Raw genomic sequence first — 21397 nt, 5'->3', positions numbered from 1 at the left:
TCCATCAGCCGTCACAAAGGACTGGAGAGCAAATGAATCCCATGGAGCAAAGCTGAAAGGCATTAGCAGAGCCGGTCCAACAGCACCTAGAGCCCCTTGCTTTCCTTGCTGCATCTCCATCTTTATAGACAGCGCCTTTGTTCTGGGTCAGGGCTGTGGGACCACTTGGCCTTTGAGGGTTGGCCTGGACCATTAGGAGGTGAGGATGCATAGCTGGATGCTGGGTTTGGATCTTTAAACCAACCACATCTGGGGACAATAAAGCTGGATTAGGACTAGCTCCAAGACCCTGCAGCTCAGTGATATGGCTCAAACATCCTACCAGTCTAGGAGCTAAGCTGAGACTCTCCAGCTGCTACCTGAGTAAGCCATTCTGGATTTGCACCCGGGTCTCCCCAGATTAATTGTCTTTGCTGCAGTGTGGGTGATCAGAGAGCCTCAGTCGCTTGGGAAGCCGGCTTGATTAGGGATTTGTTGGCTCAGGCCGGGGCGAAGAACCTGGTTTCCATTTATTGCAGTGTGTTTTGGGGCAGGGGAGCTATTGGGGGAGAGAGGCTTGAAATATGAAAACTAATTAAATCTGATTGTCGGTCAGAAAAGCCTTCCCACTTGCCACCACTGTGCAGGGCCCTCGAAGGCCTGGACCTGCGCCAAGCACCATGGGAGTCACTTAACGACTTGGCCACGAGGATCTTTCACTTCCAGCAAATACATGGAAAAAAGTCAACTTTTCCATGCCCGAGGCTGCTGCTGAACAGAGATGCGGAGCCGAGGCCAGCGTTCCCAGGGCCGCGGCCCACGAGGAAGCTACGGGATCCATGTGTGTTGGTGAAGTGCCTCTTCTGGGAGTGCCGAGAGTGGGTTTCCATGGACCAGAATGACAGAACCTGCACCTCAGAGCATCACCCTGCTCCAGAGCTTGGCTGCTGGGACTGCATCTGGTTACCATCACGATTCGTTTGTGTTATGGACTGATTTGAGTTTTCATTAAGAAAGGGATCAAAGGCTCTGACTGCTGCCTTTGCAGGAGCATTGCATTCCTCCCGTTAGAGCTGAGTCGGGCAGGTGCCTTAGAGGGTCCATCCTGACACAGGGCTCTTTCACCTTCTGGCTCGGTTTGACTGAGAAGGAAAGGTCTGTGTTTGGGGACACAGCTCCAGGCTGCCCAAGGTCACCTGAACCACACAGGACACAGGTACCCTCATCTCTAAGTGCCTGTTCAGAAGCACAGAACGATGTCAGATGAAGGCAGGTCTCGTCCCAATGCGGTGAGAAGACTGATTGAGAGCTTATCAGCAGGTGCATCTACACAAGACACTTACTGCGCATTAGCCTAATAACACTGCGCGGTAGTTAAAAACCGCACTAATAGCCCACTGCGCAGCGTTATTAAACTAATGTGCAGTAAGCATCACAGAATAACTGTGCTGGTGCTACTGCGCAGTAACTGTAGTTGCTGAGCATTTAATTAGTATTTTATTAAGCAAGTACTAAACTAAACGTGCAGTAACTAAGGCACATTAATGAACATATAGATGCGCCCAGCATGTTGAAGAGTCCTGGACTAGAGTGCTAGCTCCATTGGCCAGCCAAGGCCTTGACTTCTTGGGGGCAGCTCTGTGAAACACCTTCGTCTTGTGCCTCTGGGCAAACACAATTAATTTTTGCATTGTAGCTCATGGGGACAGCAGGCTGGACTCTTGCGTTCAGCCTGCATCTTCAGAGCAGCACCGTTCCCCCTGCAGAAATGGATATGCCAAGACATCAGCAATGCAGACGGCTCCTGGTGTCCCTTGGTGCACATGGGTGCCATGCCGCAACAGCCCGAGCTATTGTGGAGCTGTATAGATGCTTTCCTGACAACTGAGCCTAGCATTTGCATGTGCCAGCAAAGGGGCACAAACACTGTCCCTCCACGCGATGGGCTGTGCAGCTCCGGACACACAGAAATGGAGTTCACAGGGAGGTCTGCTGGAAGGCCCGGCTCGTTCTGCTAGACCTTGAGGTTATTAGCACAGCCATAATTAAAAGCACTTGGAGTGAGCGCCCTTGCCAAAAGCAGAGAGAGACACACAAGAGTCTTTCATTGTTTAATGGGATATTCCCACTAATCGGTGGACGGGAGGCCCGCAGGCTCTCGGGCATTGGCTTTCACAGCCTCTTCCCATAACACTGTCATTTACTGTTTGGTTTGGAGAGACAGCGGTTGCACATGCAGGGCCTGATCCTTTCCCCTGCTGAAGTGAGGGAGAGAAAGGACAGATCAGGCTCCTGTCAGCCAAAAAAAGAGCGCTGAGGGCGCTAGCTAGAGAGAGGAGCCAGGCAGTTGGCTTCATGCCCACTTTTCTGGCCTGCCCCTTACCCAGCTCCGCTCCTGTCCTGTCCCTGGCCCTTCATGCTGGCTTGCATTCAGCATCTTCTGTGGTGCAGGTGGAGTCCCTACAAGGCCTTGGCCATGCCAAGCTCATTTTTCAGCCCTGATTCACCTCTCCGGGGGGCTAGGGGGCGAGACCCTTTCAGAGGCACTGAGGATGGATGGGCCCATCCCTGCTAACCATGTTCTGTTGTTCGGCAGCTCAATTACACCCGGCCAGGACTTCCCAAGTTAAATCCAAGACTGCTGGAGACCTGGAAAAATGAAGTGAAGGAGAAAGGACACATCAACTGTCCCAATGATGTAAGGACATTTCTGTATCTCCTGCGGGCAGGGGGCAGCGGAGGGGAGGGATCTCAGCGAGGAGATCACTGCTTCTTGCTTGGATCTGGATTCAATCCTCCGCAGTGGAGTTGGGCATCTTAAAGCTTTTACCAAGAACAGGCACCCGGACTTGGCTGGCCACGGTGCCATGGTGCTCCATGCATCACGCTCATTGTGACAGTGATGGCATCGCTACCAGCCACAGGCCAAGGGGTGGCACTAGGGGCAGCTGTCACAAGGGTCCCCTTGCTTTCAGCCACCTGTGATTTAAGGAAACCTGGGCCTGATTTCCCAGTCTCTTTACTGGTCGCAATTCCAGTAACTGCTTGGGCCTTTTGCACACATACAGAGCCCCGGTTTTATTGATTCGTTTATCTGATTTAATTTGCTCACAAATTTCCCCCCACTCCCCCAAAACAAGATGCATATATCTTGGGGTTAGCACACGTGTCCTTGAAATCTCTTTTAAGACGCCTGCTGTTCCCAAGGATGTGAACCGAGCCCCCCCACCTTCCCGCCACTGGGCCATTGATTTATAATTCGACACAAAACCTCATTCATTGGCATTTGAAGACAGGGATGTTAGCGCCAGCCTGAGTGAGACGCATTGGCTAATTAACACACACTAGGCAAGGCTGATTCTCAGGGGTAATTATGCTGCTCCCGCAGTGATTAGCCTTTCTTCCGTGAGCTTCTGCTGTGGCGCTGAGAGCTTCTGGATCCCAGTGGGGCCTCCTGATGGCAAGGAAATGTGCATTTGTCACAGAGACGTTGAGGGATACGTTTCTCCGGCCGGTGCAGGGGGATGCAGCCACATGACTCCTGTTAGCGCTAATAGGAAACGTGTGGCCAGATCCCTGCGCGTGACATGGAAAATTAACCGCATGCTGATTAGGCGGTGCTGGCAATCAAACCCGGGCAGCCCCCCTGGGCATGGTGGAAACAGAGAGAGGCAAGGAACCAGGGAAGACCCACTGCAACCCCCTCTCTTTCTGTCTCTTGCAGTGCTGTGAAGCCATCTACTCCAGCGTCTCCGGCCTCAAGGCTCACCTGGCTAACTGCAACAAGGTAGGTCTGTGTGGGGGCAGAACTTGGCTTCCAGCAGTCTTGTTTGAAGCAGGGGATCCCATCTCTCAGCCTCCTCGTAGCCCTTGCGGGGACAAGAGGGAGCCATTTAGAGGCTTTTCAATAGTCCAGCACTGGGCTTCAGCACCATTGAGACCTCCCTGAAGCCCTGAGGGGTCCATAGTCCTTGTATTGGCCTGGTGGCTGGGGGAACTGCCCCACCACGTCAGTACAAGCTCCACGGCTTTAACAGAGCTGCCTTCCCCTCAGCACTTGCCACCCCTCAAAGGGGTTTCACGCAGGCCACTACCATAGCCAAGGCGATCCTCACCATATAGGCTTGTCTGCACCATAAAAGGCATTGGACTAGGATGGAGCCAGTGCCCATAGCCATGCCCAAACCTGTGGCCTCCATTTGGAGATGCAGCGTGCATGAAGGGGCAGCCATGTTGCGCAGACCTGCGGCCCAGTGCAGCATGGTCCAGCAGTGATGGAGGCACTCCCTCGGTGTCCATCACGGTTACAGCAGTGAATGCCCAGAGCAGTCGGCACAAGGTAGCCAGCAGTTGCACACCAGTTTGGGTAGCACAGAGGCAGGGATTTTCAAAGGAGCCAGGACAGGGAGACATCTCGCACATGTTGACTCAAAGCCCTCCGACCCTTTCACCCCTGTAGTCTATATAGTTGCATTCTAGGAGAGAGACAAAGCCAGAAATGGGCACAGAATGACATTAGCTGCCTGGGTCCTTATAAATGGTGCCGCACTGGAGTTCAAATGCGAGTGCACTCTGGAGATAAAGCATTAATTTTTCCAGGTTAAATTAACTCCATAAGCACTGGCCCACGGCAAGACAGGGGGACTCAGTGCAGCTCCGCTGAATTGGAAACTGAGAAAGAACTAGTAAAACTTTAAATCCTGAAGTGTTTCCAGCTCTAAAGCACATGGAGCAGCGTTTCCAGAAGGCAGGCCTAGTGAGCCAACTATGTGCTCGGAGATTATTAAAAATATATCCAACTCTCTCCCCATCGGCGCAAGCTGGAACGCAGTCTCCTAATGAGATAATTTGGAAAATCGCATGCAGATATCCTCATAACGAGTAGGATTTGCACAAAACAAACAAGCAGGCACGGGAGACTCAAGCTGTTGTTTGGCGAGATAGCAGAGCCTCCCAGCTTGCTAGGAAAGGGGCCCTCCGTGGAACGACGGGAGACCGGCGAGAGTGCCAGGGCCAGTGCTCCCTCCCAGTCATGCACGAGTTGTCTGTTGTGGCACACATGAGGAAAAGGATGTGCAAGTGGCCCTGTGACATCTCTAGTTGGCCACAGGAACGTGGGGCTAGAAAGGACCAGCCAGATCATTAATCCAGCTGTGCAGACACTGCAGAAGTGCCGAGTGGAGCCTGTCCCAGCTGCAAAGCAACCCTTCACACGTGCTACGGACTTAGGGTCTCTCACGCAAAAAATCCCAAATCTGCAGAAGCAGCCAATGCAGTGGCAGTGACCACAGCTGTGATGCTTGGACTCTGCAAGTAGTAGCACCTGCATTGCCCTGACTCAAGAGCTGCTCCTGCTCCAGACAGCTGACAGGGAGCCCGTGCATCTATGCAGCATGAGGCAGAGCGGGATTCCTGCATGAGGCATTAGCCCAGCCTGCCTGTGCTCTTAGCTGCTCGCTGCACAGTGCGGGGCAGGACATGGGACGCGTATGCACCGGCTTGCAGATCCAGGCGCACACGCTGCAGGAATGGCCACCGAGCACTTAGCTGCCTGGTTGGAGGGCAGTTTCTCCCACAAGCAGTATGCAAGTCTGCAGCCCCCACACTGCCCTTGTCTCCCGCCCTGACTTAAATGGACCAGCAATCTGCCACCGTGGATGATCTGTTCCCAGCACATGCTGTAGGGCCACACTTAGGAAACCCAGTACACCAGGCTCAGTTTTGTTTTCTTCTAATTGATTGCAGAGGATATGAGCTGATAACTCCCAAGCATGAAGCAGGTGCTGAGTCACTGCCCTGTTACCAGGAGAGATCAATGATCTCAGATTAGTTTGCGTGATTATTTATTAAGTGCGACTCCAGGCTGCCTAGACCTGCCTGCGTAAAGACACAGCCAGTAAATGAGAGACCTGTCAGCCCCCAGATTTATGGTGCAGTTAGGACTGGATTCCCACCAAGGACATACATCGCCCGCTGTATAAACCCTAGGTCAAGAGAGAACGTGTTAGCTTCCCAGTGCCAGTGGAGAGTAGACAACCCATTCATTTTCACAAGGACTGTAATAATGGAAATGCAGCAGCCGAATCGCCTGTTCAACAACAGAAAGGCAAAATTAGAAAAGAACCATGCGTCATAAATTAGGAGAAATTTCAAATCCCAGCAGGCGTCTCCAACAATCACAGAATCTGCTGACAGCCACGAAATTGGGCCCTTAGCCATCTTAAATTTTAAAAAAAAAGAGTCCATGTTAATGTTATATTACCAGTGAGATTTGTAATGCACAAACTCCAGGAAATTCGCATTACAGCACCCGCAGAAACAATTGCTCATTCTCTCCCGGGCACATGTGCAATAATGTTGTGTCGTTGTAGAAAGGGGTTAACTTTTATGCCCGGATACCAGGGTACAATACAGCTGATTTATCGTTGCCGTGGGAACTGTAGCGATGACTTTCCTGGCTTTTATGCAATTAAAATCGGCACCATTGTGGAGGAGAATGCGGCTGCCTGTGTCAGCGCTCGCAACGCCCTGTCTCCTGTGCATCTCCAGGGTTTTAAGCCTTTGGCGTCACAATCCTGGATGTTTTTCATGGATCAGGCCCGTGATGCACGTGTGCATTTGCACTCCTCAGGTGCAGGGATAATTGAACGCACCTGTGGCTAATTGAGCTGAAGCTTTACAACTTCCCCCTGGGTGCATTGTGCATTGGCTGCTCTGCCAAATGAGATATGCAAAGGTGCATGCCTTTGCACACATGCCTGAAATGTGCCCATCTCTTCTCTTTGGATATATGTCTCAAGGGAAGGAGCCTCCAGAGCTTAGCAGCAGAGGGGCCAAATTGCATTGCAATGGGCTGGCCTTTTGAGTTAAGAGCCTCTGAAATCCTGCCAGTCCTTGCGTGTGGTATCTTAGGGCCACGTACACACTTGCCAACCAAGTCTTTGAGCTGCTGATGCCCAGGGAGCTTCTGGGGGCCTTTAGCTGGACGCAGAATAGGGACCCTCTTTCTGCTGAGGATGCCTCGAGCTTTCCAAAGGGTCCTCGTTTGGGTGGTGGGAGGTCTGCAGCCTCTCCCCGAGGGCCCACGGGAGATTGCTGCAGGGTACAGGAGGCTGCTGCCTGCCTTCCAGGGAGACCACTCCATGGGGAAGTACCGCTGCCTGCTGTGCCAGAAGGAGTTCAGCTCGGAGAGCGGAGTCAAGTACCATATCATCAAGACTCACTCAGAGGTGAGGAAGCAGGGTGGGCTGCAGGGGACGGAGGCCTGTGAACCCATATCTGTTCAAAGCAGCTGCGGGGGTGTAGAGAGGTGCGCGTCTACACGGGCAGGGCTTGGGGTGGGTGTGCAGGAAAGGAGAAGTGGGGGAGGAAGGAAAACCCCTGGCAGGAGGGGGTGGCCGGGAGGGTGCAGGCCCCTTAGCTGAGACCGATGCGGTGCCCCAGGAAGGTCTCTAACCACTTGTCCCGCCTTCCTTCCCGCTCTGGGCACAGAACTGGTTCCGCACCTCTGCAGATGCTTCCCGGAAAAAGAAGAGCAGGGAACAGATTTCTTCCAGCAACGAGGAGAAAAAGGAAAGCACAAACGGGAAGAAAAGAGGCAGAAAACCCAAGGAAAGGCCCCCAGAACCATCCACCAAGGGCAAAGAGAGCACGGTGGCAAAGACTAATCACAAGAAACCCCCAGAGCCTTGGGAGAGCTCCAACTGCCGGCTTGGCATGGAGGAGAGGGGCCCCAAGCTGCCTGGCAGCCGGAAAGCAGGAGCCAGCAAGATGCCCGAAAAATAAGAGGTTCCCGGACTGTCTCCGAGGATTCGTTTACAACCCAGGGTAACGAGGCGGGGGCTGTGCCGGGTTTCTGTCCCCCTTCCCCCCCCCACGCCTCCCTTTTTAAGAGAAAAAGAGGAAAACCACTTTAAGGAAAGTCACGGACCTTGTTTCACACTGGAAAAGAGAGAGGAAAGAGACTGCAATTTTCTACCCAGCCTCTCCCCATTTCCACGACCCCCCACCCCTACACTTGTGCACGCACACACGGGCTCCCGGCTTCCCTGCTCATACGTCTCTTCCCCTCCCCACACAGCGGGGATCCTTGCTGCCCCTTCGCCCATCACGTCTCCGGGCTCCGTGCACCGAACGGGTGATACTTGAACGAAAGGCAAGTGCAATAGCGCCGGGATCCACGCCTGGCCTGGGACTGCCTTTCAGTTTGCCGTAGCGAGGCGGGATCCCTCTGCGTTTCCTTTTTGTGTGGGATGGGGAGTGGGGCAATGTCTTGTCTGACTCGGTCCACCCTGCGCCCTCAGGACGCTGCAGCCTGTGGATCCCTTGCGATGATCTAGTGGCTTTGGGGTTTCTGAAGACTCAGTGGCTGGCAAGGCTTAAACAAGGGCCCAGGTCATGAGTTGCAGGGATTGACAGGAGGCATGCAAGGCAGAGCCCCTACGCTGCAACGCAACTGGAGGCTGGGTAGTAATCCCAGGAATGAGCTGTGTGTAGTGCCGAGGGTTTATGAATGGTCCACGAGACTGTTGCATGGGCATCCCGGGTGCATTTCGGAAGATATGGTCCTGCCGAGCCATGAACTGGTGCTGGGCTGGTTTCCTAGTCCCATCTGCCTGCGGTAGTTTTCTGTTTGGTGCATCAGGTAGGCAGGATCAGGCCACAGGTATCAGCAGATAGGCACAGCCATGGCTTGTCCACCACCCCACCCCCAGGAGCAACGAGATGGCAGTCCATCTGTCTGTCTGCTGCAGCCAGGGCTGTTCTCATGCCCAGCAAGGCAGGATACAGGCCTTTGTGGGCCTGGATCTGAAAAGAGGGAGGCTGGTGTTATCAGAGAGGCCAAACTCGCCCATGTCCAGCAGCAGTCAGTGGGAGCTGTGGGTGCTCAGCACAGCTGGGAATCAGGCCCACTGGACCAGTCAAGGGAAAGGGGGTTTGCACAGGATGGTGGGTACGGAGGAGGGAGAGGGGAAGGCAATCTATTTTGTTCTTTTCTGGTCTTTTAACTGAAAACGGGGCAATGCAGAATGGATGTGAGCTCCCTGGGGCTCAAGGGAAGGGGAAAGAAGCCCTCTGAAATGCTGAGAAATGCTTCGAGGTTGGGTTTTTAGGGTTTTGATTGTTTTAATACCCCTTTAGACAAAACTACTGTATCAAATTGATACTGAACTTCAGCTACAAATAGTTCTTTAGCAATAGAGCCGAGCAGATATTGCAGAACGCAGGCGCAGAGGCCCTTGGGTTCGTGCTCTGCCTGCGCCCAGGCCGGCAGGCAGGAGCGTCGGCAGACAAACGCCGCGGGGCGCAGGCTTTCACACTTATGCCGAGGAGGCTTTAAACTGAAAATTGCTCCGAAGAGTGACTCTGGTGAGTCCCTGTTCAATCAGAACAGCCATCGGAGGCACCTGCCGTAGGCCAGGTAGGGTGAAAAAAATGGGAGTATCCAATTCATTTGAGAAAAGCGTTGTCTTTTGAGGTTAGAGAAAAAGGGCCAGCTGGTCTAAGGAGGCTTTCCAAGTGACTCGCCCTGCGCTCTGTTCGTTAGGCCCATGAGATCTCAGCAGCCCCAACGTTGGCACAGGGTTGGCTTCAAGTGACAATCATGGGTCAGGCTTTATGGTTACGGCCCCAGTGATGCCAAGCTGACGCTGCAGCTGGTTGAACACACACTGCACTTGGCCTCATTGGGTGGACCAGGCCTGGGCCCAGGGGACAGGTCTCTGATGCCCCAAATGTCCTGTTGACCTCAGGTCATCTTCACCCTCCCTCCCTGGCGAGGCGGGGAGGATGCCTCTTTCCATTGCATTTTCCTTTGAAGACCTGCACTAACTTTGAATCCAGATTTCTCAGAGCCAGGACTGTCAGGACACCCAGTCTGGTCTGGAGGAAGAATAAACCCCAGACCAAAGCCCATCTGCTTGCAGACACAAACCAGGCTACCTCTGTCTGTGGACCAGATGTGGCTCCTGCTGCAGCTGGCCCCCACAGCAGGTCTCATGGAGCAGTTTTATAACATACTTTGCACTTGCTCATGGGACAACAGCACCCTTCATTCACCACAGGGCCTTGCACACCCTTCATTCACCCCAGCCAGGGGGTTTGGCGGGTGATATTTCCCGGGAGGGGGGGGTAGGGAATTCTGCTTATTTAGCTAATGAAAGCCTTGCGTGTTTTTGCTCCCCTGGCTCTTGCAGCTTATCCTTGAGCCCACTGACCTTCTGTATTTTTTTCACACTCAGAGGAGCCATTCAGTGATAATTAATGACCCTCTTGAGTGACACATTATTACTGCCACATAGAGAGACATCGCCTCCCAATGTCAGGTTCACTCCCCAAGAGAATCCCTGCAGAAGACCTGGCCCATATATCCTGACGGCTGAATTAAACCATCCGCCAGTCCCCTGGTTGCACACCGAAAACTGCGGCAGCCTCATACCTGCCTGGAGGAAACTCAGTCCATGGTAGCTAACCGTGGTTGGCGAAGGCAGAGCACACTTTTTGTTACCCAGAGAGCTGGTGACCGCTGGGTTTGCTCCCGGCTAGAACTGCAGCTCCTCTCTTTGGAGCTTTCCTCTGCACTAAAGAAAAGGTAGGGAAAAAAAACCCACAGGGAAGTGCCAATTTTGCAAGAGTTTTGGGTGCTAGATTGTTGATATTGTAAGCCGACAGAGCTGCAGGACTCCCAGGAAACTTCTCTTCGTGGTCTCGGCAGAGCAGTAGCCACAGCAAAGCCTCCTGCATGGGTTCCTTCTTCCCCAGCCCCTTGAGAAACTGGGGGTGGAGAAATGCTCATAAACGGTTGCCTGTTCGCTCAGCAAGTGCAGAAACCTGAGTTAAGAGCCAGGTCACTGCATCCTTATTAACAAGGTAATAAAACAGAACCTCTTATAAAAGCTGCTTTGTGCCAGGACCTGGCAAATAGGGTCCCAAAGACCAGCTCCAGCCTCTTGAGAGAACCACTGGACATCCCCCATTTATTAATGTCCTGTCTATTAATGAATCATCTGCCTATTAATCAGGAGACGTGTGAAGTCCCATACTTAGGAGGGAACAATCCCATGCACCAGGACAGGCCAGGGGCTGACTGGCTGGGCAGCAGCTCTGCAGAAAAGGACCTGGGGGTGACAGGGGACAATAAGATGGATATAAGCCAGCAGTGTGCCCGTGGTGCCAAGAAGGATAATGGCATCCTGGGATGCATTGGTAGGAGCATTGCCAGCAGATTGAAGGAAGTGATTCTTCCCCTCTATTCTGCACTGGTGAGGCCACATCTGGAGTCCTGTGTCCAGTTTTGGGTCCCCCACTACAGAAAGGATGTGGACACATTGGAGAGTCCTGCAGAGGGAAACGGAAATGGTTTGGGGGCTGAGGCACATGGCTTATGCAGGGGGGTTGTGAAGAGGATGGAGCTGGACTGTTCTCAGTGGGGCAGACAACAGGACAAGGAGCAATGGGCTCCAGTTGCAGCAAGGGACGTTGAGGTTGGATATTAGGAGAAACTTTCTCACCAGGAGGGTAGTAAAGCACTGGGACAGGTCACCCAGAGAGGTGGTGGAGTCTCCATCCTTGGAGGTTGCAGACCCAGGTAGACAAAGCCTTGGCTGGGATGATGTAGTTGGGCTGGTCCTGCTTGGAGCAGGGGGTTGGACTGGATGTGACCTCCTGAGGTCCCTTGGGCTTGGGCCAGCCCTGCTGCTGGTCAGGGCTGACAGCGTTCTCCTTTAGCTCGCAAGTGGAGCTGCTTGCAGACCTGACATCGCTGCAGAGACCTCTTTGCAGCCCTGTGCTGCTGGCTGCTGGGTGCTAGCAGCCTTCCCAAGGAGCGGGCATGCGTGGCTCGCTGCAGGGAGAGCTGGGCACGGAGCTTTGCTGGGGCCCGTCTGCAGCGGTGCGGGAGGGTTGGGACGCGGCATCAGTCTGCAGTCAGCGGCAGTGTTTCCCCATGGTCCTCAAACCAGGCCAAGAGCCCCAGAGTGAGCTCTGAAGGACTTTCCACTCCTCTTTTTAGGGCTTTCTGCTATGAACCAGGCACAGTTAAATGCCTGACTGATCCCCTGCTGTCAGAGCGTGAGTGTGCACGTAGGGAAAACACAAAGGGAATTGGTCTGGGAAAACATCAGGGCAGTCTCCAGCCATTGCTTCTGGCTGTGTCCCAGGCAGTCGGAGGCCTTCCACGTCTCAGAGGTTGTGCTAGTGCTTTCTCCTCTTCTTTTCTCCTTCCCCTAGACAAATGCGGTTAGAATTGCTGTGGTTTTGGGCTAGTTTCCCGGGCCTCCCTCCAGCATGCTGAGTGCCTCGGCCCCTTTGCAGAGTGCTGAGACTTGCCTTAAGCATAGCTTTGCACAGCTCTTCATCCCTCCTGCTTCCTCCGTGCACATGGCTGCAGGGCAGGGGAAGGATCTGGGACACATCCGCATGATGCACGCTCTCTCACAACTGAGCTGCAGGTCCAGACCCTGCGCCCGAGTGTCCGGCACCTCGTGCGGTTGTGTGCAGCTGCCTGTGGTGCGCACCGTGTCACCACTGCTGTGCAACCTGCCTGTGCAAATTCACTTGATTGAGGGCTTAGGCCTCCCTGACCACAAGCTGCTGCATCTATTCAGTGCTAAGGGAGGTGGCTGTGTCCTGGACCCACCCCCCATTGCTTTCACCCAGGACGGTGGTGTCCATCTGGGGTGTCTCCAATGCCTTGGTGTACAGACAGCAGTGCCGCTGTACCCCCAGTGCTGGCCCTTTGACACAGCAAAGTCAAAACACCGCCCTAGCCTGGCAGTGGCCATGCAAGGGGGTGTGGGGAGGGCTGCTGTGCCCTTTCAATCCCCCGTTGGCATAGTGCTCCCAGGGAGCACAACTCAGCAGAGCCCCTGGGCTGCTCTAAGTACTGCCAGTGCCCAGACCAGGAAGGTAGAAGATTGGCATTAAGCTGCCCTGCCCCAGGCATGGCCAGACCCAAGGATCGGTCCCAGCTCAGCCAATCCTTGCCATGCCTCAAGTCGTCCTAGATTTGCTGTCGGTGTGTCAGCGACTGTTTGAAAACACCTGGCCCTTCTGCATGCTGGGGAGGAGCGGGGGACATGCTGCTGCTTCACCCTGGGTCTTGTATCTTGCTGGGCACGTGCTCTGCACCTGCTACACGGGCAGGGTGTTAATTGGCTGCAGGGGGACTCCAGGTGCCAGGGGAATGCAGGTCAACAGGGGCTGGTCGTTAGGAAACGAGCAAGCAGAGAGAGATTTCACACTCAGCAGCAGGTACCAAGGTCCAAGTCCTCTGGGGGCATCAGCCAGCCCAGGTGCGTTGTTTCCAACTGATTAAGAGCAAGCGGTGAGATTGCCAGCTCTCTCTGTGGTGACAGCCTGGTTACTGCCAGGTCCTTGTAACGTCGCTGCTGCATGTGTCTAATGTGAACAGCATGGATTTGGCCGGGTGCTTGTAGCCAGAGGTGGATTCACGTGCCGTTGTGCAGTACTCTGTGCTGGGGAAGCCTGCATCCAGCTCCTGACTGCCACTGGTTTGCTGCGCAACATTGGGTGTGCCTTCCCAAGCCTCGGTTGTCCCCGTCTGTAGAGTGGGGATAGCAGTCCTTTTGCAGCATGCTGTGAGACGTGGCTGGGAAGCGCCAGGGAAGAGCTGGGCATGAGAGGGCAGCAGAAGCTGCCTCTGGAGCTGCAGCCCCCACTTGCCTTGCTGATCTCCCTCACACCTGTGCCTCAGTGACCAGGGAGGCTTTCAGGCACTGGATGTGATGCAGGGCTCAGTGTATCAGGGATGTGTTCGGTTTCTCACCAGGGATTAATGTTTGCTGCAAAGCCTCTTAAAGCAGAACGCTTTCCAGCTCAGGCAGAAGCGGTCCCTCGCCTAAAGGCTGAAGGCTGGGCTGGTCTCTGCTGCCTCAGTTTCCCGCTCCATGCAGATGCATGCTCAGGTTGGCAGGGGCTCAGAGAGGGGGCAGCTGGGCAGATTATAAGCATTCATTGAGTGCCTCAGCCTGTGTCCAGGCCTGCTGCTCCCGAAGCTGATAGGGCACCGGCACTGGCTCGTTTGGGCTGCAGGAATCGTGTCCAGGCTCGGCTGGTTCAAAGCACATTCTCGTGGTAATGCAAGGGGACCACGTGGGAGCTTGTGCAGCCTCCAGAAGCCTTTGGCTTCGGTCGGACGCTTCTTCCTGGAGCAGCCTGGGGACAAGGTCCCCTGGCTGCTGTGGCCTGAGCGCGCACAGATATGGTGGCACCGCTTATGCCATCTGAGCTGCTCCTGTCTTCAGGAAGGTGCCTCTGCCCCCATGCACGGAGCACGTGGCGCTTTCATCTGGCTTAACAGGGCCTGAGCTGATGCTGTGCAAGTCCATGTGCATCTTTTCCCTGGAGGAGAAGGCGTCAGGTCCTTATCCAGCCCCCACATGGGGTCACAGGCTTCTGGTTAGGGACTGGGGGCTTGACCCCCACTGCCGAGGTCCGGCAGAGCACAACCAAGCACCAGATCTGAGCAGAAACCCCTGAGATTCACTCACTAGAGATCCCGATCCAGGACCCCGATCTTCTATGAGACAGGACACGGGGAGGAGGCTTTCCCCATATCTAGCCATAAAATCTAGCATCACCAGTAAAGCAGCTGCTGGTGGTGCTGAGCTGAATCCGGAGGGGCCATGGCAGGGCTGGGCCTATGAGCAGGATGAGCTGTGGGGATGGACTTTAAGCAAAGGAAAGTTCACAAACACTTCTCCTTTGATCAGAGGAAAGATAATGATTAAAAGTGGAAAACATTACTTGCCAGAAGTATTATATATATATCAGCCCCTGAGCTGGCATCTTGGCCGACAGCTCCCCCCAGATTGAAATCCTAGTTTCCTTGCAGCCGGGTAGCTTTTGAACGGACAATCAGAGCATGTAAAGGGCAGGTAAAAAGTGGAGCCTGTTTGGCACATCTAGGTAACCAGGGTTTAAAATAAAGGCAGTATCTGGGGTACCTGGGAGGGATGCACAGGTACCCAGGCAGCGTTTTGTTTAGCTCGCGTTGGTGTTGGCTGCACCCGTCCTAGTAGGGGACGCTGTTGCTGGCTTCCAGCCGGATGCCAGGCCCGTGATTTGTGGCTGCAGTGATGATTTTAGCCCCGTGATCTGCTGCAGGAAGGGTCGGATCAAACGGCTTAGGGGATCGCATCATCAGTGCAAGGGAACGAGCATCAAAAGGACAGAGTTTGACCCGAGGCTGCGTGCAGGGCGAGTGTTTCCATACAAAATGGGTCTGTGCGCCTGCTCCCTCAGTTAAAATCAGTTTGCTGTACAGGAGGGCTTCTCTCTGGAGCCTGTGGGATACGGTGAGCTCCTTTACACTGGTAGAAATCAGGAGTTAGTCCCAGGGAAACCCAAATCCCAGGCCACCACTCTCCACCTCATTAAATTTGCTCCAGATGTAGGCAGCTTTGCACCCCAGGATAAGCTGATCTGTGTCCTGCCAGTGTGGGAGGATTGAAGCCGCAGGGCCACACGTGGGCACCCCCATAACTACAGTGGAGGCAATGTAGCTGGTAGAAAAGCAGCATGTACCAGGCTTTGCCAAGACAGAGGGCATGGCTTGAATTCTGCTGCCCTCCTACAATCCCTGCCGCTGAACTGGCACTCGGAGAGCTCTTTGAAGCTGGCGTGAGTTAGCATCCTCGTGGCTGCTCTCGGCTGGTTTGGGGGCTCATTTGGTGCAACCTGAAGAAATGAGATGATCTGGGTGCTGTTGGAAACCAGCTCTTGGCAGCTGCTTGGAAAACAGTGGAAAGCTGGATTTTATAGGAAAGCAACAACTGCAAAGAAGACCCTGGCCCTGCAGACTAACAGGGGAATCCAACCCCGATCCCCATTTCCCCAGGAAACATTAACCCTTTCCTAAATACTGGGCCGGGACTAGCCTGATGATCCTTCCATCCTCCCATCTTTTATGCCTTCCAGATACATGCCGAGATGAGAAGGGAGAAATATAGCAATTTGAGTTGAAAGGACAGGAGTGAAATTGGAGAGTCAGACTTTTTTCTGTGACTTGACCCACTTCAGGACGAGTTGATCCAGTCTCAGTTAAAAGCATCAGTGTCCAGGAAGGTTTCGGAGCAGGGGTACGTCCCTGCCTACATACCTCAGTCTTTGCTGATATGGTCTGTCCTGTAGGCAAAGGGATTTAATGGCAGGGGGGGCCTGATCTTGTGCTCCCCGTGCATTGTCACTCCTCTGGAAGCTAGGAAGAGTCTTGCCAGGGAGAGATATTCGGACCAGGCAATAGCCCTGCCGGGACTGCAGCCTGTTTCCCACCTGGGCACACAAGCCAATCCTGGTTTGTCCCCCCCAGCTCTGCTGAACGTGCCGTGAGCCTCATGCCGCAGTGCCTGGCCCATGCCACAGTGAGGGAGGAAGCCAGCCAGGTGTTGGCTGCAGCCTCCTCCCAGTGTTTGGACAGGGTGGAGAATTAGGAGCTCCTGGGTCCCTGTGCGGGAGGCCGACCCACGATCTGTGGCTGTGACTCCTCTGACTCGAGTCTGTGCAATAACCACATCCAAGCCATAGGGTCACCCAGAGCAGGACCTGCGAGCCTCGGGGCTCGGCTGACGCAGCCAGGCTCCCCCACAGCCCCTCTGATACACTGCTTGGCACCATAGGGCAGCTGGGTCCCAAATCATGTGCCAGCACACAGGTAACCCGGGGCCGGAGCACTGAAGCCGTATGGTTCGGGAGCCCCACTCCATTAAAGCTGAGCTACCACCATAGAAAGCACAGGTTTCCAAATCCTCATTGACCTTCGACTTCCCAACCATCCCCTGGGCTTTGATCCCCGTGCCATGAAGGACAAGGCCATCTCCCCCCAGACAAGCTGTTCAGGCCTGTCGGGCTAAGCCAAGGGCCAGGTTTCAGCCTGTTTTGGTGCACCGTTCCTGGGACCAGCAGGACACGCTCTTACCAGTCCTTTTGCATGGGGTCCTGGTTGCTACACCCGCCTGTTGCATATGCCATCACGTCTTGGAAATCCTGACCATAAAAGTGCAGCTAGGTATCGAAAAGAGGTACCAGGCAGCTTCAGTGTCACACGCAGGGAGAGCAGCCCCGTCCAGACCCACACTCCTCCAAGGCACTGAAAACCTGGCCCGCGTCCCACCTGAACTCATAACTCCAGCCTGGAGCTTAACTATCTTTCACCTTTCGAGATACCATTGAGTCCCATTGCAATGCGCCTGAAAACCGGTATCGACTGCAGCAGCAGCTGTTACTGTTTAGGACATGGAGAAAATCAGTGGCTGGTCAGATCCTTGGCACCACTGGATGGGGGGAGTCCTTCCTCACTGGGCCACCGCTGAGGACGACACATCTAAACTGGGTACAAGAATTGCATTCATCGTGGGACACTTGCACACAGCAATGCAGACGGTTCGGGATAGCTTGTTTTCTTTCCATTCTCGGTGGCTCCTATCCCATGGCATACCCGAATGTTTCTTGTCGACGCCAGTTATTAGTGCATATGTGTATTTTGGGGAAAGAAAAAAAGATTTTCAATTTATCACTTGTAACCATATATATAAATATATAAATATATATATTAAAAAGTGTTTATTTGCAAAAAAAAAAAAGAAAAAAAAAAGAAGAAAAAGAAAATTAAATTGTTTTACCGGTAAACTATCTTATACTACACTCCAAATTTGTGATGATCTGTTCTTTTTGTTAATCGTTGACCACTCCTCCGCTTGAGAGTACTGTAATAAATAAATATGAATAACAGCGCCACTGAGCACCTAGAAGGGGTAACTCTTATGTACTGTATGTATTAAAAACAGCTGTATCAAATAAATGGTTATTGATTTTTTTTTCTTTTTGCAGTTTGGCCTAAGTGAGTTTGTCACGTTTGCTGTAAGATTCCTGGAAAATCAGCGCTTCCTGCTTTTCCCCCTTCCCCGAGGGTGCCGGCTGCGGGGTTTGGGGTAGGTAAAAAGGGGCTTTTCCTCCCAGCATAGGAAAGGGGCCCTCTTGCAATGGGAAGGATGGAGAACAGAGCATCTGCATGGCTATAACACCCCCTAGACAAAGCAGTTAGCCCAGAGAGCTGCTCGCTTCCCTTCATTCACATCTCCACGGCGCAGAGGCCATGCACCGGCCACAGCGCACACCGGTCTCAGCCTCCGTAGGGGTCAACCCATGCCTGCCCAACACAAATGCAGCATTATGCACAGAACAGAGTGGGCTATGTGACGGGACCCTAGGTCCAGAGAGCCACTACCACCTCCTCACACATCCAGAGACAGGACACAGAAGGGCCAGAGGCAGCCCTGGAACCACATGAGTGCTTGTTGCATTGCAAAGAGGTAAGACGGGGCATCCTTCTCTGAAGTGCTGTGGGCCCTGTGAGCCTGCCTGGGTCTCCGGTGTGGCTTACCAGGCCTGTCTGGGTAACCAGAGGTCTGGCAGGGTGCAACAGGCTGATTATAACATGATAAAAATACCCACTGGGGAACAGAAGGAGAGGATCGGAGTCAACCTAGAAACCCACCTGCTTTCAGCTACCAACACCAAACTTCCCTGGTGTACAATGGCCGTCTTTGCCCTTGACTGATTGGGTCAAGGTCAAGCCTGGTCGATGTATCCCGTGGGACTGGAGGCCACTCAACCACCTTTGTGGATCCCAGCACCAGGCTCACGTGTGCGTGAAAGCTTCCCGGGAGCCACTGGAGGGTGTTGTTGTCACGGGAAACCTCTCCCAGCTGCCGAAAGATGCAGGGGTGAGGTCCTGGCAAAGGAAGCTCCTCCAGAAACAGAGCCTGGAGCTGGCTTTGCAGCACATCCAGCCTGGCCAAGCAGAGGATGGAGAAGGCTGGGCCAAGCCCCTGTCCTGGGGTGGGAGCTGGGAAGATGAGCATCAAAGGAAAGGGGCTGAAGAGGGGAAGCTTCATAGCCCACGGAGTCCAGGGGAGACATGCAAACACTCCCAGGCAGGAGAAAGATTCGGGTTTGGCCATTGCACGAGATCTTACTCCTCTGGCAGAGTTAGCTAGCTCCACGGGTGGCCAGTTCTGTCTCTGGGGCCTAGGTCCTCCAAGCAGATCCCCATGGACAGTCTGTAGTGAGGGCCCCAGGGTCTGCCAGAAAGGGACTGCATCCAGCACTGGGTCCTACATTGGCACAAGCTCATTTAGCACTAGGCAAAGCATGGGCCAGCAGTGAGCAGGCTCCCCACCAAGCCCCCCAGCAGGCCTGGAGCCCGGCTGGCTTTCCCCTGCGGCCCAGGGCACTTGGACCTCGCCAGCTGCGATGCCAACAGAGAGATGCAGCGGCAAGTTGCTCGTCTGCTGAAGGTGGATGGTTGCGGGTGACAAGGCAGGTGGGAAATGAGTGTCCTGGATACTCCCCCAGAGCCAAGTCAAGGGAGCGGAGGAGCAGGTCCTTTGCCCTGATGTCTGTGGCCTGAGCCCTTCTCCAGGGGAAACGGTGCATCAGATTGCCAGCACAAAGCCAAGTCCCACTGCCAGCAGTTCACTCCCCGCTGGAGGCCCCTTGCAAAGCCAGGGCAGATCTAGGGGACAGATCTGGTGCACAGCAAAACCCTCTTCTGATTTCTACGGTCTTTTTTTGCCAGCCCCTTGAATAAGTCCCAAAGCTGCAGCCACGGATTAACGCAGCAGCTCCCCAGCCACATGCCTAGTGGGACCGCCTCAGCTCAGCAAACTGCCACTAAAGGCCTCTTTGATTGCAGGATTACAAAGGCTTGGAAAGCAATTGGCTGGCATTTGTGCAGCTGCCCATCCTCCAGCTTTCCCCCTGCACACAAGAGGCATGGACTCTTGCCCCAGGATATCCACAGACTCACAGGGACACATGACTCAGGGGGGCTTGGGATCCAATGCAGACTGTGCTGCACCCCAGGTGGGGGTGCCTATGAGCGTGGGGCCGGCCAGAGCTCCAGCCATTGAACCAAGACTCCCTGGCTCTCTGAAGGCACAAGGCACGGGGGAAGCATGTGACTATGAAGGGCCAGGAATGTGCAGAAGCAAATGCCCCGTCAGCTGCTCCGGGAGCACCGCAGCCCTTGCACACAGCCTCCCTTCCCCTCTCCGCCACCCAGGCTATTAATGGCTCATTCAGCAGCTGCCCCTTGTGTGACGAGAAGGGAGGGAGCAGGTGTGTCTCGGGCCCAGTTCTTGGACCGTGCATGTGTCACGGTGCTGGAGGACGCGGTCTCCCAGCTCGCGTGGGGGCAGGGATCCCACGGGCCCATGCATTCCTGCATTCGGCCCAGGGGAGAAGTCCTGGGGTTCACTGCTGCCCAGAGCCGCCTGTGCTGCGCAGCACTCAGTCCTGACGTCACAGAGGCACTTTCTCCTTACCCCATTCCTTCCTGCTTCAGGATTTGCCCCTGTCTTCCAGTCGGATTCATAGCGGCTCGCAGGGAAAAGCCTTTCTGCAACCCTGGAGATCGTGGGCCGAGGAGCCCGATGCCCCAGTCGTGCAGAGAAGCGCGGGCACAGGTTTATGCCCTGGGGCTTTCAAGCACCCGATCCTGGTGGATGAAGTCCAGCAGGGCCAGGAGTCTCCGCTGCATGACCTCTGCAGCTGCCAGGGACCGTGCTATCTACCCCGTGCCCTCCAGCTCTCTTGTTTAACGCATCTGTTGTGTCCCCATGGGAGAGACCCTACGTGAGGAGGGCGCGGATCAAGGGAGCAGTCTCCGGGTGACATTCCCTGGCCTTTAGCAGGTCGGGGATGGTGGCTGTAATGGCCTGGTCAGGCTGTGGGACCCGTGAGCCCCTGGGGGCACCCCAGCTTCAGCTGTGCACAGACATCCCTGCTGCGCCAGGCACACCCAGCTGTCTAAGAATAACCCCGCTCACATGACGGCCTCTCGCTGCGGGGCTCTGCCAAGCCTCACGCGTGCGGGGAAGAACGGGCGAACGGGCCTTGCCTGCCCGCCGCTAAGGCAGCATTGCCCCTGCCTGCAGAGCGCCCTCCCAGCCCCGCCGGCCTAGCACCTGTGCTGGAGGTGCATGGCGTAGGGCTGCAGGCCTGCTGCCTCCTGTGCAGCCCTAGCTGCAAGTTGCCTGCCCGCTGGGCCCCCAACCCTGGTGCTGGGGTGCCTGCCCGCCTATGCCCCCGTACCTGCACCCCCTGTGCCTCCAGCCCTGGCTCTGGGGTGCCTGCCCCCACCCCTGGCTCTGAAGTACCACCCTGCACCCCCACTCCTGGCTCTGGGGTGCCTCCCCCATCAGCGAAGCTTTGCATGGACCCCTCCCGGCCGGGACTACAGCCCCCAGGGTGCCCCGCGGCCCGGCGCTTCCGGGTGCCTGTAGTCCGCCCGCGCCCTCCCGCCACGGCAGCCGGCGCGGGGCGAACTCCAACTCCCAGGCGCCCCCGCGCGCCCGCCGCCGCCCCACAGCTGATGGAGCCATGGCCGCGGCGGCCG

At 54.9% G+C, this 21397-nt stretch overlaps 1 protein-coding gene across 7 annotated transcripts in view; it reads left to right on the top strand.

Annotated features, from left to right (window-relative positions):
- Window positions 1-10466, top strand: part of ZNF512B (zinc finger protein 512B) — a 36862-nt gene extending 26396 nt beyond the window's left edge. For all 7 annotated transcript variants that reach the window (XM_019510076.1, XM_019510075.1, XM_019510071.1 and 4 more), the window contains 4 exons: window positions 2576-2677; window positions 3704-3766; window positions 7110-7208; window positions 7471-10466. In XM_019510076.1, the coding sequence (XP_019365621.1) occupies window positions 2576-2677; window positions 3704-3766; window positions 7110-7208; window positions 7471-7764 (558 nt within the window). In that variant the 3' untranslated portion in view covers window positions 7765-10466. The remainder of the gene's footprint in view (window positions 1-2575; window positions 2678-3703; window positions 3767-7109; window positions 7209-7470) is intronic.
- Window positions 10467-21397: the final 10931 nt, after the last annotated feature.

The sequence above is a fragment of the Gavialis gangeticus genome, unplaced genomic scaffold, assembly GCF_001723915.1.
Source record: "Gavialis gangeticus isolate Ggan-Ray unplaced genomic scaffold, GavGan_comp1, whole genome shotgun sequence".
Lineage (NCBI taxonomy): Eukaryota > Metazoa > Chordata > Crocodylia > Gavialidae > Gavialis > Gavialis gangeticus.
Note: the sequence above shows the minus strand (reverse complement) of the source record. Positions and strands in the feature narration are given on the sequence as shown.